This window comes from Lissotriton helveticus, chromosome 7 (genome assembly GCF_964261635.1).
Source record: "Lissotriton helveticus chromosome 7, aLisHel1.1, whole genome shotgun sequence".
In the NCBI taxonomy this organism is placed as follows: Eukaryota; Metazoa; Chordata; class Amphibia; order Caudata; family Salamandridae; genus Lissotriton; species Lissotriton helveticus.
This window is the reverse complement of record NC_136068.1, coordinates 1,279,414,078-1,279,436,542: the sequence shown is the minus strand read 5'-3', so window position 1 is coordinate 1,279,436,542 and position 22,465 is coordinate 1,279,414,078. Positions and strand designations below refer to the sequence as shown.

The following is a 22,465-nucleotide window of genomic DNA, read 5'->3' as shown; positions in this document are numbered from 1 at the left end:
AATGTCGTTCTGAATTTATTTCTGTCTTGGCAGCCTAATAAATATCTTTCTTTAAAGGAGTTGTTGGCTAAGCTGGCCATGCTTTTGTGTTTGGTGTCTTGCTGCAGGGTGTCGGATGTTCGGGCCCTGGATGTCACGGCAAGGGCCTTTTCCCCGGACGGGGTCACCTTTACTGTGGGGCGTCTCACGAAATCTGCATCGAGATCGATTTCTTACCCAGCGGTTGTAGACACTCCCAAGCTGTGTGTTGTTCAGTGCCTGAAGGCGTACGAAGATATGACCTTGGAAATTCGTCCTCCGGGCGAACGTCAATTACTTATTGCTTTACGAAAGCCACACAAGGCTGTCTCTTCGCCCACCATTGCTAGATGGGTGAGATGGGTCATGCAAGAGGCAGGTATTGACACTAGCCTTTTTCGTAGCTCACTCAGCCAGGGGAGCTATGGCGTCTAAGGCATTCGCTCTAGGAGCGCGTCTGGAAGACTTGATGCGTGCGGTAGATTGGTCTTCGGATTCCACCTTTAAGAGGTTCTATTTTAAACCGGTGGTGGATATTGCACATTTGGTGGTGAGTAAACTTCGAACTAGCATAATCCGAAGCCTCCGGTCCTGACATAGAATCGAAATTTGCCTAGCTTAGTAACGGTAAGTTTCAATTCTATTAAGGACGCGGAGGCGAGGATTATCCCGCCCAATTTCCTTCGGAAGATTTTTTCCCACCCATACTGCAGTAAGTAACTTGATTACTTGATATCTATTATTGTATTGAACACAGTGTATAGTGATGCTGCATTACGTGCTTTCAGCGTATGGTTTTCCGACGCTTACGCTGTTGTATTTTCCGATAGGGAATGACGGTCCGAAACAGGATCAATAAGATGGGAGCGTGACTCGCGCGAAGAAAGAGGAAGAGGACTCAAGATGGAGGACCTATCTACATGTTATGGACACTGTTGAAGGAGTAATATTGGACTCTACTCACATGGAATGATGGGAGTAGTAGTTTGTTGGACATTACAAATTTGTGTGTTTTACTGTTTAATGCTTTCTTTACCTGGTTTTTGGTATATATAAGCATTTGTTAAGCTTTTCTGGGCTGCTGTGAAATTTGTGAAAATAAAGAGCGAAGAAGGGAAAAGCATAATCCTCGCCTCCGCGTCCTTAATAGAATTGAAACTTACCGTTACTAAGCTAGGCAAATTTCGATTCTACTACACACCACATACAACCACTACACCACACTACAAAACAAACACATAAGAAAAAAACATAATTACAGCACTAATAGCTCTAAATCTAACAAATGCAAGACCTATTGCATTGCAAATGCTTGTTTTGTATTAGGAATACTATAATCGGGGTACAGTGGCCAATAAGACCCCTGACCGCAGAGCCACAGCCCTAGCTGCACTAATGGTCGTGATGGCCATAAAAAAAAATCACCATATAACAGATAGCCGGAAGCCAGTATATGCTATAACTGATGGAGTCATTTGGAAGTCCACAGTGGCAAAGGTTTATTCTTCTTGAAAGGTTATGTGAGGGTGTCACCAGCAGAGTTCTTGAGTGCGTCCTTTAAATGGACACTTCTCAAAATATTTCTCTGTATTTTGTAATTATTACCACTGCCACTGGAATTATGTGGCGGGGAGAACCAAATTCTGTGTCAGGACCGGAGGCTCAGATTATGCCTTCTTCCTTCGCTTTATTTACCACAGCAGCACATTTTTTTAACACAGTAACCAACTACATTTCCCATGAACAAGAGGGAAAACACAAAACACAAAGTCTCAAGAGGAGTCCTTCCTCTCTGTCCGCACTCCAGCCAGTAAGCATTGTCCCTTCACGCGATTTCCTCTTCCTCTTTCTTCGCTGATCAGCAGCAAGATGAGTAATGTTTAGGTCGAGCATAGCGCTGCGCTCATGAGCTGCTCTAGGAGAGGGCCTCTTGGAATCACTCCAGACTCCAAGAGACTTCTCCTTGTGAGTCAGTCTCCTCCCACACATTCCATTGGCCTTTGCGTGTGGCTTTCAATAATGAAGGCATGCAAATGGCCAAAGACGGGGCATGTCCTGCCTTTCCTCTAAACGTTCACTCCCTTGGCCTATGGGTCGCATGAGCAAGCGGAAGAGCAGCGGCGTGCAGTGTGCCAGCTGCATTCCAGCCAGGATCAGGTTACTAATTAACCCAGTGCAGTCGCTTTCCCTTTCGCGACCGCGCTTGTTTTATCTGTCTCTCATCTCCGTTTATTTATTTATAATTAAAACAGCCCAAGCCGAGGCTCGAACCCTGTTGTCCCACCTCCAAAGTCAGCGTTATGTATTTGTTTTATTCCTGCTTTTATGTAACGCGTGTGCCTTTGCGGTGCTGTAAGACCACAAGGTTTTTCATTAGGGGAGTCATTGCGTAGGAGCAGCGTGTGCCCGCGATTACGTTCCTCTATCTCCTTGTTTGAGTTTGTAATAAACTAATTTGAAGAGGTGTTACAATTCCCGGAATTGATTTTATGTTGTCTAAAATGCCATAAGCAGCATAAAGTGTTAAATAGTGTGGGATATTTATTTGGTGGTAATGCATGTTCGACCTGATTTACCTATCTCGAATACAGCTTTTATGTTCCTGCACATCCCAATTGTTAAAGAACATGACGCATGTTTTCACATATAGTGAATTGTCCTGTAAATAAAATGGTCGCTGTAGAATTGTATTTCCTTGTAACCACTGGGGGTCCCTGTAACCAATTCCAACATCAGACTTTCATAGTGCTTTTTTATTACAGTTTGGCCTAAATAATAAATAGAAACTTTGTTTGTATTTTTCGTCACTATCTTCTAATGGGAGCATAACTCTCACCCAGACAGGCCCTGTTCGGCTCAAGTGCAAAGATCGTGAAGCCACACTCCCTCTTTCACACGTGTTTAGACTATCATTGAAACCCCACAGCTTTCAAAAGAGTCCAGATTTCCTCGAAAACCCATCCAGCGTCACTGAAAACTGCACTGCTCGTACTCAAGTATTCTGGGATTAGCGGTCCCTGGTGCCACTGCCCCCGCTGCACCAACGGAAACTACTCCCCAGACTCTTAGACTGACTTGATGGTGAGATAAGGGCCTACTCAAAGACGCATTATGTGACAAGAAAAGCTAAATTATGGGGCATAATGCGGCACATCTTTCAAAACTATATCTTCACTAGACCTCTGCTATAGCTCTTCAATCCTTGGCGGCTTCACACCCAGGATAATGTGATGCATGGCTAAACACTTAAGGTACAAAAGGCGATACCTATTGGCTATGCCAATGCTTGTTTATTCTTCTCCTGGTTTCAGGGGTTTTAATTGGATGCTTTTGTGGCATTTGGTAGCGCTTTTAAAATTCTCTGCTTTGCGGATTCGCTGTGAGTCACGGGACGGTTAGAGCGTACCTTACACGACTGGTGTCCCTTTGAGGTGTGGTGTGGTCCTCCTGCCGCCAAGGGGCGTAGTGCACTCTCTATGGGCAGTGCGAGTCAGGCACTGGCTTTAGAGTTCTGACGAGAATTGCCCCAGTTAGAGCTTGGCTTGCCTCCTGGCACCTGGTTTCACGCCCTTTTTTGGGCCTGTATTGTTTGCTTAATATCCACAACGGCCCCCACAACGCTAAGGATGCCTGGCCTCCACCTTGGGGGTGCCCAGGAGTGGACGCCTCACAGGGAAAGCCAGGATGGGTTCCACAGCCGTATTCGTACAAGCGCCTTGAGACCCCTGCGGGTGAGTAGTGCGCTATACAAATATCAATTTACATATTGCCCTATTTTCTTTGACCGCCCTTTCTGTGGGTCTGTTTAAAAAGGAGTTTGATCACCCTGTAATTGCACCGACTGAAGTGGTGCCTGTGGGACACTGTCCCGCGTGGTTGCCCTGTGATCAAGAGGGCTGGTGTGTCCCTTGGGCTTTGCCCGTCAGTTGTGTGCCCTCAGCCACCCATATATGTCCGGACTCCTTCCCAGGTGCGAAAAGTTTCAGTGCCTTAAAGTAGTGCTTTCAGCAACACACTGCCTGTTGCTCCGGTGTGTTCCTGTGGCGGTGTACTTACCTATTCATACAGGCAGAACAGGATCAGTACCAGGAGGAGGATCCTTTATCTTACCTCCCCTGAGATGATGATTTTTATCAGGTGGTGGATGACTCCATCTGCATGGCTGTTAATCAATCCATTTTTTTTGTTTAAATATCCTTTATTGAAGTCATAGGAGAAATGAAAGCATGAATGTTACAATATACATGTTACTACATCTCAGAGATGTCTGTCATGTTTGCGGGGCATGTCACACAATGCCGTAGTTCTCCGCTTCATACATCATGTCAATGGTTCATTACAAATGTTCCAACCGTGTTGGCGCAATAAAGGAGATGACATTTCGAGATAAACTATGAAGGAAAAAAATAAAGGGGGGAAAGGGAAATGGGGGTTGCGGTCATCTGATTTGGAAGTGTGGTGTGTGCGTCGAGTTAAGGGTGTATCTATGCAGTGGGGGCGTGCGGGCGCTATTGGATAGTGACTAATGGTGTGGGTATAGCTTTGGGGAGGACGATGGGTCAGCTGTGGCAGGCATTCGGTATGAGGGGAATGCTGGGCAGAGTATCACCATGTCTGTCAGCACGGAGTGCCAGCAAGGGGCGTATCGGTGGTATTGTCCGGGCGGTCGTCATTTGTGGGGTCCCGTGCTAGTTGGTATTCCCTATGAAAGGAGCTCAGCATTTCATCCCACAATGCCGCAATTGGGAACTGTCGTAGACCTGCCGTTTCCTCATTATGGAGGGTGGTGCTTTCCGCTCCCGCCCAGTTGTCTAGGGATGTGTGCCAGTGTTCCGTCAGGGGTGGGGTAGCTCGCTTCCAGTGTTTTGTGAGCAGTCTTTTGGCCGTGAGGAGGCCAAGGTCCCAGAAGCGAGAGGGGACTCTATTTAATTTGGTTCGTTTATATAGGCCTAGTATGCATGCCTCCCATGTGTGCGGTATCGACACAGCTGTGCAGTTTTCTAGTATCGCTAGCACAGTCCGCCAGTACGTCTGAATCTGTGGGCATTGCCACAGCATGTGTAGCAGGTCTGCTCCCTCCAGTGCACATCTCGGGCAGCTAGCTGCAGCACCCGGGAAGTACTGGTTAATTTTGTCGGGTGAGAGGTACGCTCTATGCAGTATATAGAACTGGATCAGTTTGAAGCGTGCGTTGCGGGGAATGTGCCTGGGGCCCAGTAGTATCATCTTCCACTCCTTATCTGTCCAGTCCCTCCCCCTGTCAGTTGCCCATTTGTCCCGCAGCGGCTGTAACGTGTGTTGCGTGTGCGACAATAATGCTTGATTCAGCCAGTGTACCACATGTGTACCGTTCCCCATGACATGTAGGCTCTGTATCAATTGATGTGTTGGTAGTTCTTCAGTGATGGTACCCCATCGTTGTGTGTATGCCATAATTATGGAGGCATGTTGCAAGAACTGTCCCGCTGGGAGACCCGTGTCAGTAGCTAGTGTCACAAAAGGTATCAGGGCACCATCGGCGTACAGGTCCGCCATGGTGTCCACTCCAGTGCGCGTCCAGTGTTCCAGTGCTGTTTCCGTGACAACAGAGGTGGTCTTGGGGGTGCCTAGGAGCGGGAGTGCTGGGGCATATGGTTTGGTGTGTCTCGTGAGCCGTAAGCTCCTGACGTAGTATCGCACCGCCACATCTACATGCAGTTGTGACGTTCTCCTCGGGTGTGTCAGGGGGTGGAATAAAGTATGTATCTGTGTGGGGGACAGCACATCTGTTGTCGTGGCCGTGTCCTCCAGGCGGTTTCCTGCGAGCCAGGCAGTTACCCACTGTAGTTGCGCTGCCAGATAGTAAAGTTCTAGGTTCGGTACTGCGAGGCCACCCTCACTAATCGGCGTATATAGTTTTTGCAGGGCCACTCTGGGCCTCCCAGTGTTCCATATCAGGTCCCTGATCATGGATGCTAGTTCTTTGAAGGTGCGGACCCGCACGTATACCGGGATGTTGGCGAAGTAATATAGGAGTCTGGGGAGAAAGATCATTTTCGTCAACGTCACTCTGCTCGGGACATTGAGCGGCAGGGATTTCCAGAAGGCAATTTGGGACCTTATGGACGTTATGGCGCGTGTTAGGTTGCCGTCTAGGATATCCGGGGGCGTCCTGTAAATATATATTCCCAGGTACTTGAACGTGGTATGATGCCACGGCAATTGCTCGCCATTAATCCTAATTTCAGGGTCTGGAACGTCGGGGTTGAACGAATACGCCCCTGATTTGGCCCAGTTTACCTTGAGGCCAGACACGGTCTCGAAGGATCGGAATATCTCCGAGAGTTCTGGTGGTATTTGGGTGAGGTCCCTGACGTACAAGAGTAGGTCGTCCGCATACAGCGAGACTACATGCATACCATCTGCCAGTGGGATGCCCCAGTGCGTGCCCCTATTGCGCAGTATTTCAGCAAGGGGTTCTATCGCCAGTGAAAAGAGTAATGGGGATAGTGGGCAGCCTTGTCTGGTGCCGCGTCGCACCCTAATGGCGTCGGACAGCAGTCTGCCCGTGTGGACTCGCACCACGGGGTGCCTGTACAGCAATCCGACCAGTTCAATATAGTCATCCCCAAGCTCGAACTTGCGCAACACTGCCAGCAGGTAGGGCCACTCAACCGAATCGAATGCCTTCTCTGGGTCTAGGACTAGGCAGCCTGACCTAGTCCAATCTTGTACTGCGTATGTTTGCACTCGGAACAGCCTCCGTATGTTGTGGGAGGTGCATCTAGTGGGTACAAAGCCGTTCTGGTCACTGTGTATTAAGTCGGGCACCAGGCCCGCCAGTCGTTGGGCGAGGGTCGATGCCAGTATCTTATAATCTGTGTTCAGCAGCGCTAGGGGTCTATACGAGCCGAGGAGTGTACCATCTCTACCCGGCTTGAGAAGGGACACTAGTGTCGCCTCATTCATCGACTGGGGCAAGGCCGAGTCTTCCAGTGCCGCCGCGTATACCTTGAGGAGCTCCGGAATCAGGATGTCAGAGCAGGCTTTATAATATTCCGCCGGCAACCCATCAGGGCCGGGGGCTTTGCCATTCGAAAGGGCAAAGATGGCCTCACGGAGCTCCTCTGCTATCAACGGCGACCCCAGGTCGCCCTGTTGGTCATCCGTTAGGGCAGGCAGCGCGACGTCGTCTAGATACTCAGTTATAGTGGGTTGCGTGATTAGAAGACGGGACACATATAGCGCGCCGTAATGTGTCACAAAGGCCTCGTGAATTTTCGCCTGGGTGTACACTGTCGGGCCAGTCACCGACTGTATCGCCGCCACTGTCGCTGCGCGTTCTTCGCGTTGTATCAGCCATACCAGCAGTTTGCCAGGCTTGTCTCCGGTGTGATGTGTGCGGGCTGAGTGGGCCTTGTAATTAACATTTTTCAACCTGTCAATCAGCCTGCCATGTTCTGCCCGCGCCTCCAATAAGTCACTGTTCGCACCCGTGGCCGCTGCCTGTTCCGCTCGCAACAAGTCTGATTCTAAGCGTCTGAGATCTGCCTCCAGTTGCCTACGGGAATGGGCCTGGGTGCCTAGACATTGCCCCCTGAGGACCACTTTAAAGGCGTCCCAATCAGTCTGTGGTGTCGACGCTGTGCCTGAGTTATCTTCGAAATATTGTGCCGTTTGCGTGCATATGGAACCTCTAAATGGGCCATCCAGTAATAGGTCAGGTTGTAATCGCCACGTGGGTATCGGAGGCCGAGGTTGTTCCCACTCCAGATCCAATAGATGTGGGTTGTGATCTGAGTGTGTGCGGCCCATGTAGCAGGTATCCTTGACATGTGGTAGGATCTCATTGGTTACCATGTACCGATCAAGGCGTACATGCAAGGCATGTGCTCCTGAATAATATGAATAGACTCTGGAGTGTGGATTGCGAGTGCGCCACGCATCATGTAGACCCCATTGTGTGGACCATGCCTGTAGTGCGTTCGCTGTAGTCCGTGCCTGGGAGTTGGGTGGTGAAGGGTGAGAGCGGTCCAGTGCTAGATCTAATGAGCTGTTGTAGTCCCCGCCAAGCACCCAGGGGACTCCATGCCAGGGGGCCAACGTGTGCGACAATTGGGCAAGGAATTCTGCCAGTCCTGCGTTAGGCGCATACACTGAGGCCAGTACTAGTGGGCTGCCATCCAACCTGCCGTGGACTGCCACGTATCTTCCCCCGGGATCTATGTGTACGTCTAGTGTGGTCCATGGAGTGCCCGGCCTGACCCATACCAGTGTCCCCCTAGCATACGACGAGTAACCCGTAGCATATATTTGTCCACGCCACCTGCGGCGTAGCGTGGGAATTTCCGTGGCGCTAAGGTGCGTTTCCTGTAGGAGGGCAATTTGTATGTGGTGGCGTTTGAGGTACGAGTAAATTTGGTAACGTCGGGACGGTGTATGAATGCCCCTCACATTCCACGTACATATCTTAATGGCTGACATTACAATTTATTAACAATGTCCCTCACCCAGTCCTCCCACCACCTCCCCAAGCATTCCGCGCCCACCATCATGCAAGTGGTCCCTGCAATCGAGTAAGCACTTAAGTTGGCACACCACTTCACTGAGACCAGAGGAGGGAAAGGAAACATGGCTAACGGAACAATAAGCCAATGAACATTATGAACATTCAAAATACCAAAAGGTCGGATGCGAAACGTGCTCCCGTCCATACTCTCTAGGAGAGCAACAAAATTTAAATCTAAGGGGGTGTTTGTGCTATTTGCACGTAATCAGCGGTTCTGAGTCAATATAGTCGTTGTTTGAAGGCCCAGTGCCTTCCCGGGAGGAATGTACCAGTCTAAACCGCCCTTGCGTACAGTGAACCCCTTATGTACATGCATGAAACTCTATACATTACGTGTCCCAATCGAACTGCTACCAGGCGAAGCAAAGCGTCTCTGTGGTTGCACCCCGGTCATGTACGGGCACTCAGTGTTGGTTCTTGGACACGTGCTCACTGAGGAGGCGCTTGGCGTGTGTGTGCCTCATGTGCAGCATGTAGGGTCGGGGCATAGTTCGCTGCCGCGAGTGTTCCTCGCTGTCGCTGCGTTGTTGCTGTATTAGCGTGTTCCTCCAGATCTGTTGCGACGGTCGTTGGCGAATATCCCTTCAGAGTGCTGTGCTCGTCGTGCAGTTAGCTGATGTAGTCCGCCGTTTGGGGAGTGACATCGGGTCGTTCTTCCGATGTTGGGGAGTCCGGCACACCATAAATGGCTTCGTCGTCACTGTGGAGTTCCTGCGCGCTGCTGCCCGCCACGTCGCTCCGTGCAGGGGATCCACTGAGTTCCATCACCAGGCGGAGGGCGTCCTGTTTCTCCTGTCTCGTGGCGTCCGCTGGAGGGGGAGTTCTTGTCGCTGTTCGTGGCCCAGTCTGAGACCTCTGGCGGGGGCGACGTCTTCGTCTGTTACCTCCGGATTGTCGCCGGGACACAGGACCTGCAGCCATTTTGGGGTCCGTATCCACTCCGCTGTCCAGCCAAGTCTCCACGTCCGTGGGGTCCGTGAAGAAATGTGTCCGTTCCCCGGCCACAACTCTCAGCTTCGCAGGAAACAGCAAAGAGCACTGTAGGCCCAGCTGCCTCAGTCGTTTTTTCACCGCCAGAAAGTCATGTCTTTGCCACTGGACCTGTACAGTGTAGTCCGGAAAGAACATTACCGACGCGTTTTCAATCCGGATCTCTTGGAGTTTGCGTGTTTCTCGCAGTATGGAGTCTCTGTCTCGATAGTTCATAATGCGGAGCAGCATGGGTCTCGGGTTGGAGCCTGTTGCCAGAGGTTTGGTGGGGACCCTGTGAGCACGCTCTACTACGAAGTGCGGGGAGAGCGATCGCTCCGGTAGTATGCCCTTCAGCCACTGTTCCATGTGTTCCTCTGGGGTCCTCCCTTCCCATTTCTCCGGGACCCCGACCAAGCGTACGTTGTTCCTGCGGGTCCTACCTTCCGCATCCTCGGCTCTGTCCTCCAAGAACTCCACCCTGTTCAATAAATCCTGTATTTGTTTGTGAGACTGGTCGGCTTGAGGCTGAAGCGTCTGCATAGCACCCTCCAGGGTCGTGGTGCGTTCCGCCAGTTTTTTATGGTCCGCCCTCAGGTGCGTCAGGTTGATGACCACGCTATCAAGTTTGGTGGCCAGGGAGGTGCGGGTTAGGTGTATTGACTCTTCGAGCCTCTCTATCGCTGCCAGCATGGTGTCCAGTTTCGCCACCGTTTGGTCCGGGTCATTGCTCTTCCCGGACTTGTCCATCTTGCCCTTTGAGTTCGTGCTGCCGGTCCCGGTTCGTGTTCTAGGTCCGTTAGACATCTGCACCACAGCGTTGTTTCCGTTCTAGCAGCGTGCTTCACCCCCGGAGGACCAGCCTGTGCGTGTGGTTGTCGGGCGGCGGGGTAATGGACTAGTCCCCAGTGTTCGCGGCCCGCAGGCGGGCATGCACCTGTGCCCGTGGCCACGTTTCGGCGGCCTGCGGCGTCCGGCGTCCGCTAGGACGGTGTGTCCGTGGTTGTAGGTAGCGCAGGGTCAGCGCGTGCCCCTCTGTGGTGAGTCAGGCACGGTGGTGGGTCATGCGGGCCACTGCGTCACGCACGTGGCGTAGGTAGTGTTGTGGGCGCTTTGTTTCCCCGGCCGTGGGCGCCTGAGCGGTCCCGCCGCTTCTTGCCAATATGTGGGTGTGTTTCAGTAGGTGCGTTTTCAGTCCGGCCGTGTCTGCCGTCCAGCCGCGCACCGGTCACTACTCGTGGCCGCTCAGCTCCGTTACTGTTGACCACTTGGTGTAGGGGCAAGGCGTCCGGTACATCTGGCGGGCAGGAGTAGGCCTCCACAGTCGGTGGATCAGCTCCGCTCCCCCTACCTCCGGTTCTTGCAGGTCAGATCTGCCCCATCCGGTCACGGTCAGCTGCTCTGCTGGTCAGGCGTCTGGGCAGGCAGCGCTCGGCATGTGGAACTTCCGGTTAGGCCAGGCCGGGTGCCGCGGTCTGTCCCTGCACCACTGCTCCGTGTGTTCTCTGCGCACGCAGGCCGTGATTTCGGGCCCTCTACGCCCACCGAAGCCTCGGTCTTTCCTGAACGCCCCCGAGGTCAGAAGCGATGCGCGCGGTCCCAGCGCCGCGGAATCTTCGGTGTGCCTTGTGTGTGCCGATCTTCCCCAAAGTCGGCTGGGTGTTCAGAGGCAATGTCTCGTGGCAGCGCAGGCGGTTTTCCGCCGGCTGCAGGCTGTGCTTCACCGGAGAAATGCGCCGGGAAGGGGAGCTCAGAGCGGAGCTCTACCCCAAGGCGGCCATTCCCGTTGCGTGCTTAGCCACGCCCCCATGGCTGTTAATCAATCCATGGAGCATTTGGAGCAGTGCCTGTTAGTGCAGATAGCAAAGGACTGCGCTAAATGAACTGCTCCCGCACCAGTTACTCCTAAGTCCCATCAGGTGCCTCGGCCTACTTCTCCCCCTGCCAAGAAGCTGTGCTTCCAAGGGGTTGATGTAGATTCGTTCGCACACCTGAAACAGGCTTTCTTGGCACAGGTGCCCCCACAACCAGATCCCGCACTTTCCGCGGACTGCGCCCCAATACCTCCGCGTACCGCTTCCCCAGACCTCTTTGACAATGGCAATTCCCCCGGTGACATGGATGAGGAAGCGGATCCCTCTAGAGCAGAGGTCTTCAAACTTTTTGATGCCGAGATCCCCTTGTAAAACCTTTTTAGGCGTAAGGACCCCCTTCCGACAAAAGTTTCTAGAAAATGGTACTCCTCATCATCAACAACTATCGACAACCATAAATGTGCCTGTTAGACCTCATCACATCCATCCATCCATCATTCGTCCACCCACACTTTCACACATCCATCCATCCTTCATCCATCCACCCTTTCATCCTTCCATCCATACATCCTTCCTTCATCCATCCACCCTTTCTGCCTTCCATCTATCCTTCACCCCTTCACCCTTTCATCCTTCCATCCATACATACATCCTTCATTCATCCACCCTTTCACCCACCCATCCTTCAGCCATCCACTCTTTCATCCATCCATCCACTCATCATTCATCCACCCACCTTTTCACACATCCATCCATCCATCCTTCATACATGCAGCCTTTTATCCATCCATACATCCATCCATCCATCCTTCATCCATCTACCCTTTCATCCTTCCATCCATACATACATCCTTCATCCATCTATCCATCCATCCACCCTTTCATCCATCCATCCACTCATCATTCATCCACCCACCTTTTCACACATTCATCCATCCATCCTTCATCCATCCACCCTTTCATCCTTACATCCATCCATCCTTCATCCGTCCACCCTTTCATCCTTCCATCCGTCCATCCATACAGCCATCCATCCTTTCATCCATACATTCATCCTTCATCCATCCATCCATCATTCATTCACCCACCTCTTCTGTGCCTCTCTCATGGGGGTGTGGGGGGGGGGGGTCAGTATCTCTCTGTGTCTTCTTCCTCTCTCATGGGAGGGCATCTCTGTGACGCCCTGCTGGGGGTGGGGTGGGGGGGCAGATAGGCTGTAACAACATCTCACCATGAAGAACAGACTTTCAGGCACATTTCTCCCGCACAGGCACCAGGTATGAGGGCTCCTGGGACTTGAAGCAATGAGGACCTTTCACGTGCTTTACTGGCGGGACCCACAGCTCCAGGCGCGCAACGCCAATTGAACTCAAAGGGCTACAGCCTCCTCCCCCAGCCACCTCACCCCTCCCCTCGTGTATGTGAGCCCGGCTGAAACAGCTTCACTGGACACACACAAAGCCACACCCGAGTACTTCACAGGTCTTTAAAAGACCTTTTACTTGTTAATGAGGCTTTGATGTTTTTCACCTCTCTGTGTGAATTAGGCCTCCGCCGTGAGCACCCTCAATCAGCCCGACGCCACTAAGGCAAACTGACAGAATCTGTTCTGCGACCCCCTTCCCAGGACTCCACGACCCCCCATGGGGTCGTGCCCCACAGATTGAAGACCTCTGCTCTAGAGTGTGGCTCCCGACTGCTACTCCTGCCACAGGGGGGGGCCTCTGAAATGCTGGACCCGGACGACATTGTCCACCCTAGGTCGACGGACTGGGTTCCGTGGGACAAGGTAGCCAAGTCCGTGGCGAGCCGTCTGCGCAAGTCGATGGAAGTGGACGCTCGCGACTGCCTTCGGGTGGAGTGCCTCCGCCCCAGTCTGGAGGAGAAGGTTGCCCTGACGCCCGAAATAGACCCCAAGATGGCAACATTCCTAGCGAAGTTTGTACGAGACCCTAAAAAGGGTATTGATCGCTCCTGGCGCTCATGCCAGGACAAGCTGCTGGATGTAGTGGAGCCTGTCATCAAAATCCTTGACATGGCTGAAGAGGCCAAGGTCTCTGGTGCCCTTATCTCCCCGGAAGTGCTCTCGGGCAGGGCGCAGCACTCGATTGTGTTCCTAGGGAATGCCAACTGCACACTCTCCACAGAGAGAAGGCGATCTCTCCTGATTAAGGTGGACCCAAAGTTGGGTGACCTAGCTTCTTCGGAGGCTGGCGCTGTGGCCCATGGGGGCTTATTTGGCGACCCGTTCGTCAAAGAGCTGGGCAAGTTTCACCTCACTAGACAGAGCCCAGTCGAACATAAGGATCCTCTTTACTCCCCGGGTTTTCCAAGGAGGCTGGTCGTGGCAATACCAGGACAATGCCGGCTTCAACACTTTCTACCCCTCCAGAGGACAGAAGTTCCGTGGCCGTGGAGGCCAACGAGTCCAGCAAAATAACGTTAGAAAAGGTGAGTGTGCTACCCTCAGCGAGTCTGCAGGTGGGGGGGTGGTGCTTGGCGCTTTTTTTCCAGCTTGGGCTTCTCTCACAAGCTATGCTTGGGTGCCGCAGACAGTCCAGGGCTTCCAGTTGGAGTTTCATAGCCGTCCCCGTCCCATCTCTTTTTCTCAGTGGGACGCAGAGCTGGTACGCGAAGAGATCTCTCCCCTCCTCCAAAAAGGGCCAATTTTCTATGCCGAAGAGCATCCCAGTGGCTTCCTCAGCAACATTTTCTTGGTCAACAAGGTCGAAGGGGGCCGGAGGCCAGTCATCAACTTGAAAAGTTCCAATGAGTGAGTGGTCTACCGCCACTTCAAAATGGAGGGTATCCACCTCCTCAGGGATGTGCTGAGACCTCTCGACTGGATGGTCCGACTCGACCTGAAGGACGCATACCTGAGGGTCCCTATCTTTCCACCTCATTGGCGCTTTCTGCAATTCAGGTGGGAAGGGCAGGTTTTCGAGTTCACCACGCTACCTTTCGGACTATCCTCCACTCTGTGGTGCTTCATAAAGGTCCTCAGACCGGCGGTCGAGTTCCTGCGCGTGAAGGGTGTTTGAATGATAGTCTACTTGGACGACATGCTCTTTCTGAACTAGTGCCCCAGAAGGCTGTCCAGCCAGTTGAAGACAGCTGTCGACCTTCTGCAGGGACTGGGGTTTGTCATAAATGAGAAGAAGTCCCTTTTGGTTCCGGTCCAGCGTGCAACCTTTTTAGGTTTCAGTGTAGACTCCGTCTCATCAACTCTGAGTCTTCCCGCCAGGAAGATGGCGAAGATCAGGCACGAACTGCGCCAGACCCTGGCGAAGGTGCAGATTTCCTTGTGCCAGCTGGCGTGGCTAGTAGGTTTTCTCTTCTCCTTGATACAGGCCATTTTGCTTGGGCCCTCCATTACCGAGCCATGCAACGCTTGAAAGCGCATCTTCTCAGGAAGGGTTCAACGTACTCTCAGTCAGTGCCTCTGACGGACGAGGTGAGAGGCGAGATGGAATGGTGGCTCACACAAATGGAGGCGTTGAATGGTCGAGCGATATTCAGTTCTGCTCCAGAGATTGTATTCGAGTCCGACGCTAGCCGTTCAGGCTGGGGGGCCCGGTGCAGAGAGTTCTCCACAGGGGGAGCCTGGTCCACTCACGAACAGATGTTGCACATCAACTGCCTGGAACTGCTGGCAGGGTCGATTGCAGTGCAATGCTGGACAAAGGGCAGAGTCCAATCGTTTGTCCATCTCAAGATGGACAACATCTCTGGGGTCCTGTACATCAACCAGACTCTTTGTTGTGTGAAGAGGCCCAGATGATGACAAGGGCGGTATAGAACGATAACTGATGGGTATTTTCACACTATGAAAATATCTTGTTATATTCCAGTTACACACAGGATACACACGTTATAGGTTCTTAACAGGCACAGAGAACACCAGTAGATACCTCTAGACCCACAGTTACTTATTGTTAGTATATATTGTTCATAGGGGGTTGTAGCTATGACAGGTCTCTAAATATTCCCTGGGACCCTACTCTCATTGTTGTTTCTCCTGTACATCAACCACCTAGTTGGCACCTGGTCCAGAATGTTGGCAAACCTAGCCAAGGACTTTTGCATTTCTGCCTAGACAACCAGATTTTTGGTGACGGCAGAATACCTTCCGGGTCGGGAGAAAAAAGTTACCGATTGGCACTCTTGTCATCTCCTGGATGCCAGTGTATGGAAACTGGACCCTCAAGTCTTCTCTCAGTTGTCAGAGAAATGGGGCCCCTTCTCGGTCGACCTTTTTGCATCACGGCTGGATAATCAGTTACGGAGATACTTCAGTTGGGGGCCAGATCCTCAGGCGGAGACGACAAATGCGTTTCTCCAGGACTGGCAGCAGGAGCAGGGTTATGCCTTTCCTCTGTTTTCCATGATCACTCGAGTGTCCGCGCTACTTCGCCACCAGCAGGCGGAGGTAGTGTTGATCACACCCTTGTGGAGGTCTCAAGTCTGGCTTCCGGTTCTACTGGAACTTTCTCGGGCTTCTCGAATCCGACTTCCTCACTTTCCTCACATTCTCCTCAATCCCGATCTCGTTCCCCATCGGCTGGTAGTGGAGGTAGTTGAGGATGATGGCCTGGCGGATCAATAGCATCGCTGGTTGCGCCTAGGCCTTTTGTGACAGGCTGAGAACTTGCTTGCTAAGCGGAAGATAGCTTGGCTAATTGGTCAATTAATACCTTCCGCTCCGCGATTTCAGCCGGTCACATTATGGTGCAGGGCTCCCCCGTGGGTGAACACCCCTTGATTGCCGGCTTCTCAGAGGGATTTGCCTCTTTCTCCCTCCGGAGCCTCGGTATTCCGTCCTTTGGGAAATGAACCGGGTGTGGAATCTTTTTCTTTCCTGGCAACCGAATAGGTTTCTGTCCCGTAAGGAAATGAGAGCCAGATTGGCAATGCTGTTATGACTTGTCTTGTGCAGTTGTGTCTCAGACTTGAGAGCTTTGGACATCTCAGGCATACTGTTTTCCCCGGAGGGGGTATCATTGTTTTCCTTGGAGGGGGTATCATTCACGTAAGTAGAAAGACTAAGAGTTATACCAGGGACATCTCGTACCCAGGTTTCTCAGACTCCCCTAAACTGTGTGTGGTGCAGTGCCTCCGTGCTTACGAAAACTTGACTGAGGAAACTCGCCCTCCGGGTGAGAAGCAACTGCTCATTGCTCTACGTAAACCATACAGAGCAGTCTCGTCCCCGACCATTGCCAGATGGGTGCGTTGGGTGATGCAGGAGGCAGGGATTGATACGAAGCAGTTTGGGGCCCACTCGGGGAGAGGCGCGATTGCCTCTAAGGCTTTTTCCCTAGGAGTGCGTATGGAAGATCTGATGCGCGCGGCCGATTGGTCCTCTGACTCCACCTTTAAGATGTTTTATTTCAAACCAGTGCTGGAGGTGGCACGGCTAGTAGTCGACAAGCTTTGAACTGACATAATCTGAGCCTCCGGTCCTGACATAGAATGAAAATTTGCCTAGCTGTAGTGCTGGTAAGTTTTAATTCTATTAAGGACATGGAGGCGAGGATTACCCCGCCCAATGACCTCTGAAGAAGATGTGGACCCTTCCCCGTTCTGGAGTAAGTAAACAGTTCATGGGTCTTTGGAACTGTGGTAATGAGCTAATGACTTTGATCATGTGCTGTTGTTTGATTGTTCTATAATTCAATTGGTTCCAGCTCAGTCCTCTGACACTACCTATTTTGCAGGAAATGATGCTTCCAAACAAGAAGCGTGAAATCCGACAGGAAATGGTTTGCGATAAGAAAGAGGAAGAGGAAACACTGTGAAGGGACTATGCTCACTGGCTGGAGTGCGGACAGCGAGGAAGGACTCCTGTTAAGACTTTGTGTTTTCCCTATTGTTCATGGGGAATGCAGTTGGTTACTGTGCTAAAAAGTGTGCTGCTGTTGAAAATAAAGCAAAGGAAGAAGGCCTAATCCTCGCCTCCGTGTCCTTAATAGAATTGAAACGTACCAGCACTACAGCTAGGCAAATTTTCATTATGCAGCATGGTTGACTAAATTTTGTGTCAAGAAAACACAATTTATGCAGCTTAATGCAGCCTATTCTGTGAGAGTATTACTTCATTATTTTGTGCCTTTGTTTACTCAGGGTAACTGGGCGCAACACATGTTGCATCATTTGTAGCAACTTTTGATCCGTTTGGGCTAGAAACAAAAATGTTTTTGTTCAAATCTACAGATTTTGAAGCATATTCTGGATTATTCCAGTGGCCCTCCTTATTACTAAAATAAATAACAAATAATGACTTACATATTGATAGTGTTTTCTGCCACAGGCTGGAACCTCATAGCACTATCAATACACAGGCAATCCAGGATTCAATTCTGTGACTCTGGTCACACACAGACATCTGCAGTGATCGCATCAGCCAATTGAGGTTTCACAACAGAAAAGAGTAATTTTCCTACTGAATAGTTTAACGTGCATATAAAATAGTGATGTAGGAACACAGCACAGCTTCTTAATGTCTCAGTAGTATATTCCTCTTACTGTTCATAGAGAAAGCCAGCGGCACACCATTCACTCTGCATTCTTAGGACGTGATACGGTCAGATCAGCTGAGATGCAAGAAGTCACAGCACATAAGATGTGCAGCTCATATATGAGAGTGATAATATAATTTGTTTTTCCGTGTGCGCACTGTCAACTTCTACTGCTTGAAAACTGCATCTGGTTACAAGAGTACAATCTAGGTTACTGTATTAGAATCCTGTCCCTTTTCTGCACCTTGCTCAGGAAGAACACCTATTTTGATCGACCATGAAGCAGCACTTTCCGTTCACGTGATCAGGTTTTGAATCAAGCTAAAATGATGATAGGTGGGTAGTTAATTGTAATGATGCTGACATTTCGTTTTTTTATATTTTTAACCTCTTTCAAGAAAGTGGTTGGCGTAGTTTATTGTTAATTCTTCCGAACTCAGCAAGTGTTTTGAAATATTTCACAGCCCAGTTTTGCACTTGCACTCTTAAAGGGTTCTTGTGTCTGCAGTCCCTCTTTCCTCCTCTGGCTCTCCGATGAGTTTCCCAAACCCCCTGCCCTCCTCTGCTGTCCATTGGGTTTTCCATCCTCCCGTTTTCCCTTTTGTTTCTCCCATCGCCTGCCCTCCTCCCCCTGTCCCTTCTGTTTACCCCACCCCCACCTGCTGTCTCTTCAGTTTACCCCACCCCCACCCGCCTCCCGCTGTCGTTTCAGTTTCCCCCACCCTCTCGCTGTCCCTTCAGTCTCCCTCACGCTACTGCCCACTTCCTGCTATGTCTTATGTTTCCCTCTCCCATGCACTCCTCGAACTGTCCCTACTGTTTACCTCACCCGCCCTCCTCCTGTTCTCCTTCTCCCTCATGGTGCTTGCCCTCCATGCTGCTTTAAAACATATTGCACCAGAGCAAAATCTGCTATCCAACATGGCTTAAAGGAAAAAAAGCCTATGACCTAGTCATTGCTGGCTGCGACAAAGTGCTTTTTAAAACAATTTTTCACTTTAAGACATTTTCAAACCTGTACTTTAATCATGTTAAAAAACATTGACAAAGCCAATTGATTTCGCATAAACGAAACCTATTGGTTTTGCCAATGCCTGTTTCATTTTATTCCAGCACTCCATCGGAGTACGTATTTTCTTGCTCTTTCCCCTGTGTTTGTTTCCGTACTGATATCCCTCCACTGTCTGACTCCCCCCAACCTCTTTTGCAGTGGTGAACACATCACAGAATTAATATTGGGGCACCTTCATTAACCTACTACAGCAAAACACTTAGGGCATTATTATGAGTTTGGCAGTGTGAGACCGGTACCCCCCCCCCCCGCTCCCGCACTGTAAACCCATGTAGTAACCGCCCACCAGATCAGGTTTTTTCTGGTGGGCGTTTCTTTGGCACTCCCAGGGCGGTGCCTATGAAATACGCACTGCAATGGGAACATCAAAGGCAGTACCTGCATGGCACGGGGTGCACTTGTGCCCCCCCTGCATGCATCCACATGGTGTGAGGTACCAGGGGGCCCTGTAGGGTCCCCTTTGTTTCCTCACCGCCACACTTGGAAAGTGTGACGGTGAGGAAACCCATAATATGCTTGGCAGGGCTGCAATGGCCCCTCCAAGCACATTGTGGCCTCAAGACTGCTGCGAGATACCTGCCAGTTGTGGTAGTTATAGGGCGGCCTGACCGCCCTGGTTCTAATAGGGCGGTTGAAAGACTGCCACCTGTGAGTCTGGCCGTTTGTGGGCCGCCAGACTTGTTATAAGCCCCTATAAAAGTTAACCTCCTAATTTGCTAGAGAACGTAGCTGTTGTGATGTAGGAACACAGCACAGCTTCTTAATGTCTCAGTAGTATATTCCTCCTACTGTTCATAGAGAAAGCCAACGGCACACCATTTACTCTGCATTCTTAGGACGTGATACGGTCAGATCAGCTGAGATGCAAGGAGTCACAGCACATAAAGATGTGCAGCTCATATATGAGAGTGATAATTGTGAGAAGTTGGTCTGATATATGATGCTCACTAGTTCAAGTGATCACCTTGTATCAGTCCAAACAACCCTAATGGTGATTGGTTGTAAGTCAACCTTATAGACCAGCTATCCTAATGGTAGCATGGACAAAGCAGTCTTAGGCTAAAGTCTTTTGGCATGTGAAGCCAGCTGTTTTACCACAATATAACCCCCTGAATACCAGATGAAAGGACACCACACAGGTTGTTATGAAAATAAACAGTATATTTATTAATAACAACACCTCTGAACTCTTTATGAGGTCAGAGGGCTACGCACATGACAATCTCTTACGAAAAATACTACAAGTTTCACAAAATTACAATGGTGCCCTAGGGGCACGACAAACCATATACTAAGTAAGTGGAATGTGAGAGTCGATAAAAGGAATGGAGCTGTTCAGAGGCTGTAGGATCAATGGGACCACGCTACACTAACTTCAGGTAAGTAATAGGAGGCCCACGGAACGCGTGTGCAGAGTGTGAACTCACACGCGAGATGCTTCTTTATTTATAGACAAGCAATTTGCAGTCTGTTTAAAAGAACACATGGCTGGCTGGCATTTTGCGCGCCTGCCTGTGTAGTTTTAAATGAAACTTTGTCTCCTTTCTGGGAAGCGCTAACCCTCTCAGGAGGGGGTTAATTCATAGAGCTGAAATCAGACCCTCCAGGATTTCGCGATTTGCAAAAAAAAGCAGTTTTGTAAAAAGACCGCGATTTTTACAAAACTGCCCGCAAAATTTGGAAAATGCAATTTTTTCCGGCAAACCACAGAGAGAATTACTGGCGCCTCAGAAACTGCAGGGCCCGCAGAACCACTCACAGGGAGGTGGGAGGATGAACTCGAGCGCAATCTCAGGATATTTGAAATCAGTAGTACACACTCCCCCGAAACCGTTTTCATTCATTACTTTTATGTGCTCTTGGTATGGTTTCACTTCATCTCAAAGGGGGGCCCGGGCTCCGGGCCAACTTTAAATGCTCCCTGTTTGCAGTTGGCGCTGTTCCCATTTTTCACGAAGCATAATTTGCATTTAGGCTCAGTCACCCTAAGCAGCGGGGCTTCTGCAAATATCGACAGAAATCATCACAGACATTAAACAAGTGTTTTTTTTAGCCCTTTGCAAACTTGGAGTTGTTTCTTCACAGCTTCTCACATTAACTAGCAGAGAGCTCAAGATGGTGGAAGAAATATTTGGCCGATTTGCAGGAACTGAATTTCCTACGACCTTTTGTCCTTCTCTTCCCAAGGGGAAACATCCTTAACAACGCGGTTAGTACACCGCAATGCTTTTACATCGCGGTCGTTACAACTACCGCATGTAACAACGCTATGCCATTACAACGCAAGTCATTACATCGACTTGCGCTAGATGGCGTGCTAACATTAAAAATGGTGTAGTTTACTATCCCAACACCTTCCCTACTGATAAGTGGACTGGAGTTGGAATAGTAAATTACACTTTTTTAATGTTAGCACGCCACCTAGCGCAAGTCGATGTAAAGACTTGCGTTGTAAAGGCATAGCGTGGTAACATGCAGTCGTTGTAACAACTGCGATGTAACAGCACGCGTTGTAATAACACGCGTTGTTACATCATACATCCCTTCCCAAGGACTTTGCTTATAATTGCTAGGCAACGTTCGTGGATGAGCTATATCCAAACTCGTGGGTGAACCCATGCCATCCATGCAGCATCTATGTGCTTTTTCTCTACCTGGGGACAGAAAATCAGGACTGTGGGTTAAGGGACCATTGGCAAGCACCACAAATCAATTGCTTTAAAGGTGTCAAAATGAGGCTGCAACAATATGTCCTGTTTCATGGTCTGAATGTTGTGACTTTGCCCAATTTCTGGTTGATTTTGTTCTTTACGATTATGTGCTCTTGGTATGGCTTCACTTCATCTCAAAAGGAAGGCCCGGGCTCCGTGTCAACTTTAAATGCTTCCTGTTTGCAGCTGGCGCTGTTCTCATTTTTTCACGAAGCATTATTTGCATTTGGGCTCAGTCACCTGAAGCAGCGCCTCCCGCGTCACCACGGCTTCTGCGAATATCAGCAGAAACCATCACAGACCTCATTTCCTAAATGAAATGTCCTGGAGAGGCAGTTTACCTTCGGTTTAGCAGAGGAGACTTCCTGCCTCCTCACTGCAGCTGAAGCTGAATGAATTAACCCCCTCCTGGGACTGTGAACATAATAAAAGCATGGACACTTCATGCCCCTTCGATTTCCCCTCCCTCCTCCCTCGACTTGCGACAGGGAATAAAGGAGAAATTAGAGTGGAGTGCGTGCCCCCCTAGGATGGTGTTGCGCCCCCCCCAGGGGGGCGTACCCCACAGTTTGAAGAAGTCTGCACTACATCGTCAGCATATAAGAAGAGCTTGTGTTCCGACCCCCCGAAACGCACCCCCCTAATGCCAGGATCATCTTGAACCCTTTGAGCCATGGGCTCCATATAGGGGACAAACAGGAGTGGTGACAGCGGGCACCCCTGCCTTGACCCTCTACGTGTAGGAAAGGCCGATGAAGCCTTCCCATTCACCCACCCAGTGGCCGTCGGATTTGCGTAACCACCAAATACCCAAT

At 50.5% G+C, this 22,465-nt stretch overlaps 1 protein-coding gene across 5 annotated transcripts in view; it reads left to right on the top strand.

Moving 5' to 3' along the window:
* The window catches only part of NT5C (5', 3'-nucleotidase, cytosolic), a 531,233-nt gene that overhangs the window by 68,693 nt on the left and 440,075 nt on the right, over nucleotides 1–22,465 (top strand). The window contains exon 3 of one of the 5 annotated variants that reach the window (XM_078654503.1): nucleotides 17,067–17,297. The exons of the other annotated variants lie outside the window; for them this stretch is intronic. Within the exon in view, the coding sequence (XP_078510629.1) occupies nucleotides 17,067–17,147 (81 nt within the window). The 3' untranslated portion in view covers nucleotides 17,148–17,297. Of the gene's footprint in view, nucleotides 1–17,066; nucleotides 17,298–22,465 lie in introns of those variants that run through there. 5 annotated transcript variants of the gene reach the window in all.